This window comes from Corvus moneduloides, chromosome 3 (genome assembly GCF_009650955.1).
Source record: "Corvus moneduloides isolate bCorMon1 chromosome 3, bCorMon1.pri, whole genome shotgun sequence".
NCBI classification, from domain to species: Eukaryota; Metazoa; Chordata; class Aves; order Passeriformes; family Corvidae; genus Corvus; species Corvus moneduloides.
In genome coordinates this window covers 60,217,704-60,230,831 of record NC_045478.1, presented here as the reverse complement: position 1 = coordinate 60,230,831, position 13,128 = coordinate 60,217,704, and the positions used below count along the sequence as shown (strand labels likewise).

The 13,128-nt window shown below is 44.0% G+C and overlaps 2 protein-coding genes and 2 non-coding genes across 4 annotated transcripts; 2 read left to right on the top strand and 2 right to left on the bottom strand.

Annotated features, from left to right (window-relative positions):
* Positions 1–89: 89 nt before the first annotated feature.
* TCP1 (t-complex 1) lies at positions 90–8,791 on the bottom strand. The gene is made up of 12 exons (XM_032101815.1): positions 8,621–8,791; positions 6,989–7,074; positions 6,092–6,220; positions 5,610–5,707; positions 5,177–5,287; positions 4,307–4,488; positions 3,599–3,725; positions 3,090–3,265; positions 2,242–2,365; positions 1,123–1,315; positions 647–810; positions 90–394 (listed from the first exon to the last, which is right to left on the bottom strand). Exons 1-12 carry the CDS (start codon positions 8,691–8,693, stop codon positions 178–180), a joined length of 1,680 nt encoding a protein of 559 aa, XP_031957706.1. The 5' UTR covers positions 8,694–8,791; the 3' UTR covers positions 90–177.
* Positions 7,664–7,799, bottom strand: LOC116442324. The gene has a single exon (XR_004239515.1). It is a non-coding gene; the product is annotated as a small nucleolar RNA SNORA29 (small nucleolar RNA).
* A 565-nt stretch (positions 8,792–9,356) lies between the features above and the next one.
* Positions 9,357–9,516, top strand: LOC116442325. The gene has a single exon (XR_004239516.1). It is a non-coding gene; the product is annotated as a small nucleolar RNA SNORA29 (small nucleolar RNA).
* Positions 9,517–10,185: 669 nt separating this feature from the next.
* On the top strand, positions 10,186–13,113 carry MRPL18 (mitochondrial ribosomal protein L18). The gene is made up of 4 exons (XM_032101822.1): positions 10,186–10,339; positions 10,788–10,968; positions 12,409–12,643; positions 12,911–13,113. The coding sequence occupies exons 1-4, from the start codon at positions 10,288–10,290 to the stop codon at positions 12,980–12,982; spliced, it is 540 nt and encodes a 179-aa protein (XP_031957713.1). The 5' UTR covers positions 10,186–10,287; the 3' UTR covers positions 12,983–13,113.
* The last annotated feature ends 15 nt before the right edge of the window (positions 13,114–13,128 follow it).

Below are 13,128 nucleotides of genomic sequence, written 5' to 3'. Positions count from 1 at the left end.
GGCACTCTAGTTGTTAACACACACTAGAGCTTAACTTCTCACTGCAAGGACCAAACTTGCTTTCAAAAATTAGTTTGTTCACAAGAAAATAGCAGCAACATTCAACCACTTGTTTTATTAACATTTTAGTTATAAGAGTGGGAAGTGTAAGTGAAACAAACATAAATAAAGCCTAAGTTATTCTTCAAGTGCTCCAGACTGAACTGCATCCTCATAGCACCCTCCTCTCTCTTCTTTAGTTTCAGGGTGCAGTTTGATAAGGTCATCAATTCGGAGAATAGTAATTGCAGCTTCTGTTGCAAACTTGAGGCTCTTGGTTTTGACCATGGTTGGTTCAAAGACACCAGCTTGCTTGTTATCACGAGGTTTTCCATTGATCAAGTCAAGACCAATCCTGCAAAGAAGGAATGCTGTCAGATGGAGAGGGAGAAACAGCAGAAATACAGCTGGGAGTATCCTGTGTAACTCCTGCTTCGTTACAGCAATACATACATACAACTGAAGGGCAGGGGCAAAGGAGTTCACTGAAAACATACATTCTTTTTTTACTATGCAAATCATGGTTCAGTGAACTGGGAGAACAATTTTCCATCTAGGTCACCACCCCACATCACTTTTACTAGCCTTCTAACAGACAGATACTTGCCATTTCAGATTTTTGCGATCTGGGTTAACTTGAGCCTCGTTGTGGAATGCTCTCAACTTTGCAACAAGATCTGTGGCATCCTGAGCAGCATTTACTGCCAGTGTATTTGGAATTACTAAGAGGGATCTTGCAAATTCTGCTATTGCAAGTTGTTCACGTGATCCCTAGAAAGAGGAAAAAAATTTTAAACCAATAGTTACAACTAGAGAGGAAAAAAATACAGCCATGATCAAGAACAGCGCTAACTGGTAGGGGTTTTCACATGCAAAACCTGTGTTTCAAAGAACCAGAGAGTCTAATTATCAGAGAAAGAATTAACTCATATCCTCCATTTTAAAGAACCATCTTAGATTCTATAAGATGATTAGGTTTTCATGAACCACAGAAATTACTTCTAACAGATGAAAATAAAAGCTTGGAGATTAATTGTGCAAATCTAACGCATACACACCATTGAGTCTCTGTGCAAGACTTACCATGCTGGTTGCATAATTTTCAAGATATATTGAAAGTGCTGCCTCTACAGCACCACCACCTGGGACAACAGACTTGGATTCCAAAACCCTTTTGACAACACAGAGAGCATCATGTATAGATCGTTCCATTTCGTCACACATGAAGTCATTGGCTCCTCGTAAGATAATTGATGCTGAAGTACGAGCCTTTGTACTAAGGATAAAAGGAATCAGAAGTCAGCTGTGCTGAATGAAATCTAAATTAAAATTATTCTTGGTAAATTTTTTCTTCTAAAGCAGAGTTCGGTTGAGCCTCATTTTTTCAACATTTAAAAGAAAATCTTAACATTGTTATGCCCCCTTGCAGGATACATACATTGTAACTTAGTAAGTCACAATTTTAATTTCTAACATGCAAGAACCTTTGAGTTTTAGTCTTTTAAAGAAAGCTACCTGTCAGAGTATGATGACGTTTTCCCATCAAAGAGGGGAAAGTGTACTTAGGTATTAAGAAAGACCCCTTTTGCACAGCCCTCAAAAAAGCTAATGACTGCCAACGTAATAAAACAGGCTGTCACCAGGTACCCGACACACGAGTGCCATGGGCAGAGCATTTCATTCACACACAAATGACACTACAGGAACATGAACACCCAGAAGGGATATTGAAACAGTGGAAAAGTTACTATCCAAAGTATGTTCTCATGAAATGAACTGATACTCAAGTCTTCAGGTACCAGACAGCAGTGACACCAGCACAAGCGAACACTGTCTTTCAAAACAAATTGAAAGATTTAGCTCGCACCTCTTTATTCAGATGAAATTAACTAAGTACCTATTTCCCTTCACTGTCTCTAAAGGGAAGCCAATTTAGAAACATTTGTTTATAAACAAAAATTTAAGTAAATCTGTCTAGCAATCTGATTGTCTCATATGCTGGTTGACAAAGAGTGTCCAGCTCCAGCAAAAGAGATCAAATACTGATACTCTCACCTCTAATTTGCACTGGATTTGTGTACCCTTTCCCATGTGTGTAACTATTCCAACCACTTAGATAGCATGAAGTAAATAAGTGGAATTTTATCTCAAACGTAGCAGAGAACACATACAGAACTTGAGTGTTTTTAGAAGGATCCTTACTTCTTGATTAAAATCAGCTCATCATCGCAGATTCTCTCTTGGATCACCTCTTCTGCCTGTCCCAGCATTAATGCCTCAAAACTCTCCTCACCTTCAAGGTTTGCAAGGGTTGAACATATGGTTGCTTTAACAAACAAACAACAAAGTGAAGTTAACATTCAATTTCTGCACATCATCCTTTGCCCACTACCAATAGGCGTACAGGAAGAAAAACAGAAATAAAAGCTGTGTTAAATAGATTTTTCTTGAACAGCACTTCTAGTTCTCAGGCAGCAATTCAATATTTTAGTTTATAACTGATAAACTGGCTGCTTCTTTTGTTCAACTTTTACAGTGCTTCCTCTTCCACGGCCAGTACAAGTTCCCATGCTTTACCACAATGAAAATATTTTCTTCCAAATTTAAGAACTGACAGGTAAAAATCTGTACAGGACCAGATTTTTTTTAAAGTATGCATTTAGTGATTTAGGAGTTCTTCATTCATCTTGAACTATGTAAACAATGTACTTAACTGTCTAAACAGAGGCTTATGAATGCATGCATAATAAAAACTTCTAAATAAATACAGATTATGGCTCCCATTTCCACAAGAGGCCAGTCTTGACAGTGCAAGGCAGCTTCTTCTCCCTCCCCTGTAAATCTTCAGCAATCAAGTCTTACAGTAGTCATCTACTTTGACAAAGGTCATTTAAAAGCAACAGTAAAGCTAAAAAGAAGTGGCTCAGCTTTACTCATCCTGACCTTGGATGTTAAGAAGCCGTATTTTAAAAATCAGTAACAAGTACCCTAACAACAGCTTCTACTTTGAAGAATAAATTTATAAACCAGTTATTCGTATACAGACATACCTCCCGATGCCTTAGCAATCCGCTTAAGGTCCTTTTTTACAACTCTTCGTACTGCCATAGCTCCAGCATCAACAAAGTATTTCAGACACATATCATCAATACCTCCAGTGGTGAGAATAACATTGGCACCAGTGGCCAGAATCTTCTGGATTCTTTCTTTGGTAATATCTGACTCTCTGCAAAGATTAATGTCGAAGTTATAAAAAGGTATCCAAAAGTATACCATCACATCCTGTCAGCCCACTTCCTGAAACCCTTAATGCAGAGCTCTGCAAGAATGGACCACTGCACAAACATACTTGCATCTCTTGAAAACTGACTTAATACTAGTTCTGCCTCCAGAAGTGAAGACTTCTTCCATTAGTATTTGGTATTGCTGGGAAATGCTAACATTCAAAACATTTTTTACCTCTTGCACTCAGCCAAATCTACATCAAGCCATCTCAACTGACGAGATCAAATCAAGCCTGTGAAACCCCACTGCCTCAGTTATTCAAGCTTCCACACACCTCTGCCTTATCTGGTCCAGCTTCTCAGGGTCTGAGATAACAACCTGAACACCAAGCTTCATTTTTGCTTTCTGCAGGCTGAAGTCAAGGCATGCAATCTTTGCATTAAGTATTCTCTTGGTCATACCTGATGAGGAAAAATAAGAAGAAGGATTTTGTCAAATAGAGTTAACATAACATCAAGTTAGCATTAGAGATTAAAATTAACATTACTTCCACATTTCAGATTTCTACTGTTTACTTCTCCACCTCCAGTTCTGCCCTACCGCAGAAAAAGCTAATAAAGACTTTCCTGTGTTACCTTTTTATATATGGTCCCCAAAACATGAATGACCATTACAATGTGACCTATCAGTCTCACATCCTGTGAGTTACCTAATCACAGCAAGGCTCTGCTAAATGAAACAGTCCCCCACAAACCTAGCACTGGCTCCACAAGGGAAGTGCTCAAGTTCCACCAGAACACAGTGTTACCTTGCTGACACTGAGCTACAGCAACTTACCAACACTTTGTGCATCACTGCTAGCTGGCAGACTCTAGTCTAAGAAACACTGGTGAAGTGCAGTATTTTGTGTTCTTGTTTAATTGTCCTGGAACTGAAAACCCACATGGATTTGCAACGAATGCAGCCAGTTCAAAAAGCCACACAGAAAGACGAAGAGGACTGAGCTGACACAAAAGATTTCTGAAACACAGCCTGTTCTTACCCTGTGAGCCCACCACGCAGTTCAGAGCATAACCGTTCACAAGAATGCTCTCTTTTTGGCTGCGGCCATGGGCCTTCAGAACATTAACGGAGTTGATGGGGTACCGAGCCTGACCCTTCTGGTCTGTGTATTTAACTGCCAGTGCAGCATCCACCACCATGTTAGCAAAGAAATCACCATCACTGAAAGGCTGTTAAGGTTAAAACTGAAGAAGGAAACTAGTATTATGCTTAAGAAAAAAAAACCAAAACAAACCATGAACAGAAATAACTGAAAGTGCTAAAACTAAGTTTCCAAAAAAGAACTTCAGAAAGGCAAGAAAGTGCTAGCTCTCCAGCTCTCTTTACCATTGTCTTAAAGGAATGAGTCATTCTAAAAGCTGAAACACTGCTAGAAAAATTATGACAGACTACCATGATGCCTGCATTTTATGTACCTTTTGTTCCTTAAGTAAAATACATATCCTATGTTTGGCCAGCACAAAAGCTAAAAATGCAGGGGTTTCTGTGCCCATGGAGTAAAATTCAACTTTCTTTCCTCCAGATTCACTTCCCAGGTACTTCTGTAACACATTCTTCCACTCACACAACTCTTTATCTAGTCTCCCTAACAAGCAATGCAATTATTAGGAAACAATACCCTTTTAAAGCTATCCTGATCTGCCAACCCAGATTTAAATGAACTGGGAAGAGTTTGAACATGTTTTCCCATGCCAGATCACAGTTATCTGTAAAACCCCTGTTACAAACACAACAGCTTCACTACTGTGTCATGTTCATAAAAACTGCTGCAAAAGATACTCTGGCCTAGCTACTCAAGCTCTCTAAACAACCACTCTCACTTCACTCACTTGATCAAGTTAAAGGATACACTCCTATAATTTTCGAGGACATTGATGTTTTAGCAGCATTAATTAGGCACTCCCTGCCCAGCTCATCTGTGTTAATAACAAGATTTTCATTGATGTAGCGAACAGCTTCCCTGTAAAATAAAGACAAATGCACTGGTCAAGAACCACTCCCACAAAAAGACAAAAACTTACATGTTTTCAGCTCTTCTAAATGTTACCTCGAAGAACAAAGGGATAAAATCAATTAATCTCCAAGGACAGTAACATGACAGTCATTCCATTACGTGATTACAGAAATACAATTTAAAAAAACCCCAAAACACACGAAAACCCAACCCAGACCAACAAAAACCCCACCACCCCTGCAACAAACCACCAAATTCCACTTGGTGCCAAAAAGTCTGTATTAACGCAGTCACAAAATACAGAAATTCAACTGTATCAGTTTCTTACTTGCAGGCAAGTCGGTATCCACCAATAATGGAGGTAGGATGAATTTTCTGTTTCACCAGCTCATCTGCATTTTTGAGAAGTTCTGCAGCAATAATTACCTGTTTGAAATACAAACACTAAATCCGTGCATCCCACACAAGCAAAGAAACTACCTTGTGCAATGCACAACTAAAACCAGTTTCTGACATGAGGTGAGAGCCTACCCAATTCCAACCCCCACCAAGGTATCTAAAGTCTCAGGCAAGTTTTCGACACTCAGTATCCTTGGTACTTTACTTTTACTTCTCACAGTCATTAAAAATTAAAAAACTAAATTCAGCCTCTATCATCAACCTTTGAGACAGGAAAAGATCAATAATGAAACAGAAGTAAGAAAATTCCCTTCCGGAGCACCACTTTGCATATGGAAACTAGTATCTCTAGAGAATACTAAATCTAAACACTGACTTTTGATATGTCTGCCTGTAAAACTTGCTACATACCACTGAGGTGGTCCCGTCACCAACTTCTTTGTCTTGCAGGTCTGCCAGCTCACAAAGGACTTTTGCAGCGGGATGTTCCACTTCTAGCAGTTTCAGAATGGTTGCACCATCATTAGTAATGGTCACGTCCTGATTTTCAGGAATCAAACGTGAATATGATGTACATTTCTATCACACTTTCACTGTTGTGTTTCAGAACATTCATACAAATAGAAATTAATTAATCTTCACAATTGCCCATAAAATAACTACTTATACCAAAACTTTTCTGCGACTTTTTAACCAGGAGTCCCATTCTAACAACGGAAATGTTACTAGTGCAGAATCTGCACTTTCTTTTGATCAGAAAAACCTTTTTGGTACAGAAACTCATCACACATTTTGCAAATATTGGATTAGTAGTCATGCAATGACCTCCCTCTAACACAGTATTTTATTACAGCAGCCTGGAAAATGACAAACTTTCTACAATTGCTTGAAATATTTTGAAGTACAAAATATTGCTTAAAAATTTGTTATGAGATTACTAGATTTTTTTTTTTTGTTGTTGTTATTTCTCCTAATGTGGAGATCGGGACATACAAGTCAGCACCTGTTAAACTTGATTTAAATGATGAAACTCACTTCTTGCAATCTGACCAGTATTTTAAGCGGCTACAAGAACTTACCTACAGAAAAGAAATAACTGTACCACATAAATTACCACCACAATAGATAGAACTAAAATGATGTAACACACATTATCCAATACTCAATTTTACCACAGTTCTCCTACCCCTCTCAGAACCATGGAAAAAACAGGCACGTGCACATTAGGCCTATGAAGCACGCTAAGTAGAAGCACTTTTACACAGGAATACAAATCCTCCTGACACTTCTTAAAGTAATATTACTTACCCCAATATCATCCACCAACATCTTATCTAGACCAACTGGCCCAAGAGAACTCTTCACAATATTGGCAATAGCAGATGCAGCAGTAACTGAATAAATGAAAGAAGTAAGAAAAGAAGAGTTTTATCTTCCTATCTTCAGGATGATTCTCAGATTTATAAGAAACTGTGCCAAGAACCAACAAATCAGGAACTTGACAACAAGTGATCTCCTCTACGATTACAATGCAGCCTATCCAACCTGAAGCTTTACCTTACTTTGCTAGGCTTGCTGCTACTAAAAAACTACAATCTGTGCCAAACTTCACTCTTCCCTCCTAGCTGGTTTACCTAGCTAACCTGGCAAAACTGACTGACCAGAAGAAGAATGCCTCCTCTGCTGTCTGGATAAGATGGAGTCTGAGGAGGACTGAGGTCAGAGGAGCAGTGGTGTTAGATTAGGAGGGGTTGGTAGCACTGCTGCTTTTGACTGCAGCAAGCAGAGACTTCACTTTCATTTAGTCCTCAGTTCTGGGCAGACAGAACAATGGTATCACCACGCATCAATTAGTAAAACATCTTTTGGTCCATATCAGGTCTGTGACTGAAATAAAACATTTACTTCTCCAACTAAGTCACCAAAAAGTGACCTTTGAGTCACTGCTAAAACAACACAAAGCCTCCAAAACATCGGCTTATTTAAAGGTTGTTCTGCCATCTTCATATAGGAAAAAGATACAATCAACCTTTTCCTTCAGACCATGGCAAGTTTTTCTCTATCCCACAAGCATAGCCACTTTATCTAGAAATTGAAAAAGTGGTAGTTAAATGGGAATAGTTACAACTCAGAGACCTTCAAACAACACAAGAATTTATTTTGTTTAGGAGGATTAATGGCAGCATTCTGTAAGAAATAACGTTGTACTAAAGGTGATTATGCGGAATCTAACTCGTGAATTAAAGGAAGACTCATAAATTTTAAGTGGTCTGCCTAAAGTATCATCAGAGCTACATGAACCAATCTCAGTTTGATCAGGAAGCAAGTCTTCGGCTTCTTCCTTTGTCTTTTGGCTACTCAAAATCTGAGATCGGTCTCGGAATTTGCAGCCTTCCCCCAGGACTTGGGGTACAATCCTGAGCAATGGGTAGCGCATTTGAGAATTACAGTTACAGACACACATCTCGACGGCGGTCCCCATTTTCCGAAGCAGGTTATTTCCCTGTGCCGGTCAGCAGGGAGCTTCCCCAGCTGCCCCAGAACTCCCCGCAGGCCTTGCCGGCTCACGGCGTACGCGGTCGGGACGGGGCAAAGCGACCTCCGTGCAGCAGCCGCCCTGCCCCGCTGTTTGCTGCTACCAAGGGAAGGAGGGCGGGGGACGCGGGATCGCGTCGCCACTTAGACTCCTGCAAACGGGGCGGGATGGCGTGTGCTTCACGTCCACCTCCCTCCCTCCTTCCTTTCTTCCCTCCCTGCACGCAGCGGCGGCCCGGGACGGAAGGAATCTGTCGAGAGGAGCGGCTGTTCCCGGGCAGACCAGGGCGGGTGAGCACATGGCAGGGGTGACCATGGCCGCGCCATGTTCGCTTCTTCCTGCCCCTCCCTTCCCCCCCCCCCCCCCGCCCCCCCCCGGGTCTCGCCGGAGCGCGCCGCCGTTACCGTTCTGCGTGCGGACCGAGTCACCACTGGTCCGCTCGCCGAACACGGCCAGGGGCCCCTCCATCGCCGACATCTTCCCGCCCGGGCGCGGCGCCACACGCACAGGCAAGAGACAGGCGGGCGCGGAGCGGCGGGACTGCCGGGGCGGCGCGAGGCACGCTGGGAACGCGCCCCCGGCCCGAGGGGGCGGTGGGACGGGGCCACGCCCCGCGGGGGGCGGGGCCTCACCCCGAGCCTGCCCAATCCTGGGGCGCGGCGCCGCCCGGCCTCGAGCCGCGATTGGCGGGCGCGCCTGAACAAAGCCGCCGCGCGACGGGGCGGGGCCGGGGCGCTTCCACGGGCTTCTAGAAAGTGTCGCGGGCCTGGGCGCGCAGGCGCGGGGCGGTCCGCCGGGGGTGGGGAAGGGTCCCCACTGCTCGGCATTGGGAAATAACCCGCTTCGGAAAGTGGGGGCCTTGGCATGCGTGTCTGTAACTGCGGTCCTCAAACACGCTACCTATTGCTCAGGATTGTACCCCGAGTCCTGGGGGAAGGCTGCGAATTCCGAGACCGATCTCAGGTTCTGAGATTCCAAAAGATGGAGAAGCTGAAGACCTGCTTCCTGGAGAAACTGAGATTCAAATACTCTGATGATACTTTAGGCAAAACAATTTTAATGAGAATTACTTAAGTCGTGACTACGACTGCACTTGATAATGGCAGCATTGTATTGTTTGAAGGTCTCTGAGCCGTAACTGTTCCCATTTTCCTACCGCTTTTCAATGTCTAGGTTAAGTGGCTATGCTTATAGGATAGAAGAAACTTGCCACAGTCTGAGGGAAAAGTCTCAGAGAGCGGTGGGGAGATGGGGAAGGGGCAATGGTCAGTATGGGCATGTAATGGGTGCAGATTCATAGCACGTGATGTGAACAGGCTTCTTGTATTTCGACAAACAGGTACCTTAAGGGGCCAGGCATGACCTGCACAGCCAGAGGTATGCCTGCCTCCTACAGCAGTGTCCAGAGTTCATCTGTCAGGTGGTGCCAGGGTCTCTCACCAGGCCTTCAGCCTTTCAACACAATTTGCTCTTAGATGGGTCATTAAATGCGTTTTCAGGACTACAGCAGTTAAATACAGCCCCAAAGTAGGGTTCCTGCATAGTCAGGCTTGCAGAAGGATGCTTTGAGAAGGCAGAGAAGCTCTGCTGTACCTGTGTGCTGCAGGAGTTGTTGGAAAGAAGCCTAAAACAGGATGATGGTAGTTCCCGAAACACCTATTGTTGCTCTCACCCACTCCCCTTTCCCTTCCGCGCCTTGATCCCTCTTCCTTAGACCCGCTCCAGAAAACGCCGACCCAGTCTCTGGAGGCCGGCATTTCCTAAAGCCCTCTTTCCATGGGGAAAAGTTAAAACATGATTCCCCGAGTCGGGGAAGTGTTTTCTGCTCTATTTTGTGAGATGCGAGTGACACACGGGCACCCTTCCCCGGGGAGCGGGCGCTGGGGGCGGCTCTGCCGGCGCACCGGGAGCGGCCCCGTGCTCGGCGCTTCCGCCCGACCCCGCCGGCGGCGGAACTCCCGCGGCCGCTTCCGCGGGAAGCGCCGCCCCTCGCGCATGGCGGCGCCCGGGTGTCCCCGAGTGGAGGGAGGGGAGTGACGGCCGCCCGGGGCTCTGGCCGGTCCTGCTCCCCATGGCGCTGAGCAGCCGCCTGCTGCTGCCGGCCGGTGGGCTCCGTGCAGCGGGTAAGCCCAGGGCTCGCCGTGCCGGCCTTTCCCGGCGGCGGCTCCGCGACCTCCGTGCTCCCGGGGCGATCCGGCGGCCGGGGGTCTTGGCGGTGCTGCTGTGCCAAGGATGAAGGGTTTATACCTTGTTATTTGGTAGTTAGTGATGTCTCTGGTTCCTTGTGTACTTCGCTTTCAGTGTTTTGTAAAGCCTTGGTCGTAGTCACGCGTGAGTTTGTATTTTATGTACGAGCTCAGAAACGGCGTTAGTATACTTGCAGTTCACCTCATAAACTGGGGAAACAGGTCGAGGTCTTGTCATCCACCTGTTAAGTGCTTAAAAACTAAAAGCAAGATGATTTTGTCCTGCTGACTTCTCTAAGCTGTGTCATTCTGTACTGTATCCATTCTACTGTCTGCACTACATGTTTTAATCTTTGGTGCTTTTTTATCTGCTCTCCCTCCCAAGGTCTTCGTTTTGCATCAACTACAGCCAGTCTGAAAACTGAGCCCGAAGTGGACACAAGTGAAAATGAGGTCGTTGCCCCAAACTTCACTAACAGAAATCCTCGGAACTTGGAGCAGATGGCCCTGGCTAGGAAGGAGCGTGGCTGGAAGACAACTTGGCCAAAGCGTGAGTTCTGGCACAGGTCAGTCAGGAAGTCACTGCCAGAAATGAAGACTCCAAAAGAAAAAAACCATACCAAAACAAATCCCAGAAACCCACATACAAAATGTGTATTTTGGGTTGCTGAATCAGTTATCACATTAGTGTTTCCTAATCAGCAGGTGTCTTCTGTGTTCAGAGAACAGTGGACTAGCAGCATGTGAAAGTCAGCATATGTGGTCAAGATTTTTCCATCTGTTGTTAAAGCAACAGTAATGTTGCTTAAGCAACAGCTTTTTAACTCGGGATTCTCTTACTCCTGTGCTTACCATGCTTCATTGTTTTATTTGAGGCACCATAATAGTCTGTCTGGAGTTGTTTTATGTTTGTGGGTTTTGGTTTGTTTTTTTTAAGTTCATTTTAAGCTAGTATTTCAAAGTCTTTATTTTGTTCTTGTGCAGAGAGCCCCATCCAGTTTGTTCATACCAGGAAAGCCGATACTGTACAGTACAATAAGAAATAGTTGCTCCTAATAAATAATCTATTGTTACGTGTGGAAGCTTATGAGGTACTTTCTGCCAATTGCAGATGTCAAGAAGTAGTTATCTGCTGTGTCAGCACAAGCCTTAAAGGGACTACATAGTGACCTTAAAGTCCCATTTCTGCTGGAGCAGTTCTTCTCATCATACATAGATCTGTTCCACACTGTGCAGGTGTACAGTGCTTAGTTTGGAGTGGTGCTGGTCTGAGGCAATGTAGGCCTGTGGCCCTGAGTAACTGATGAAAAGTTGCTCTTGGAATTTCACTCTTCTGAGCTAGTAACAGGAGTTGTGTGAGTCAACACAGGCAGGCAGCGGGAACAACCACAAAACTACGGCTGAAATACAAAGAGTACATTTATTTCACTGCCTCTCTAACTGGAGGATCCCAAGGCAACACCAAGGCAGAGACACACAGGTGGGAATGCAGGCATTGTTAGGCCTAATCTGTGCAGGTGGTGGGCCTGCTGTTGGCACCCATTTATTAAGAGCATTTAGGCTTACCATCGTGCTGTGCTCTCCCCCGTGCTTTTTATGATCTCCGAGCTTTGATCTTCTGCCTATCAAAACAGGGAGCTCAAGCACATCCATGAGAGTGCCTCCAAGTCTCTTCAAACACCTATGTTATGTCCACACAGAGATTCTACTTCTCAAAACAGACAGAGGATAAACATCAGTAGGCATAATACATGGGGTTTCCCACAATGTTATTCTGCAGGCCTTTCCATTCCCAGCTGCAAGGTCACTTGAGCAAATCTTCCTCACCATTCTTCTGCTTTTAACCCTTTGCTCCCAACTGAGTCCTATTATATGTCTTAATAAGTAAAATTACAATATAATGTAATACACCAGTACATTAAATTTTATTTAATAAAATGTAAGCATTTGACTGTGTTCTCTGGAAAAGACATTATAATCCCATGTTATTTCTTTCCTGCACTCAGATTACGGCTCGAGCGGACGCAGCATTACGTGGAAGCCTTTGTTGAGCGCTCTAACGGGGATGTTGTGGTATCTGCCTCTACCCGAGAGTGGGCCATAAAGAGACACTTATACAGTCCCAAGGGAGTAGCCGCATGCAAAAACCTTGGCCGTGTAATGGCACAGCGCTGTTTGGAAGCAGGAATCAACTTTGTGAACTTTAAAGCCATTATCCCCTGGGAGCACCATTGTGACTCGGCAAGTACCCATCTCCTTATTCCTTTGGCCCTTTTTTCCTTTTTAGGTATTAATTTTACTTCTCTTCACCATTAATTTTCTTATGTGGCTTGACAATCCCTCCTTGCAACACTCAGCAGGGTAGCTTTAACAAGCTGCAGTTCCTGGCATTATGCTTCCATGAGGCCATTACCCTCTGCCCCTCGATGTAACGTGTCCTCACCGATATTTCAGTGCTGCTGGCTTTTAAAATTTTTAAAATTTATTTGTGTTTATCTTTTAAACAAGATTCAGGAATTCGAGAAAGCTATGGAGGAGGGTGGTGTTGTTCTGCGTGAGCCACGAAGACTCTATCAGTAAAATGGAGATTGTTGGGAAGACTTTCAAAGGAATGAGGATCACTTCTTTTGGTTTGTGTATTGGCAGAGGGAAGGTCCAGAGCTGGCAAAAGTTGAAATGTATCATCATATAATAAAATATTTCCAAATGGGTAGAAGTGTTTCATA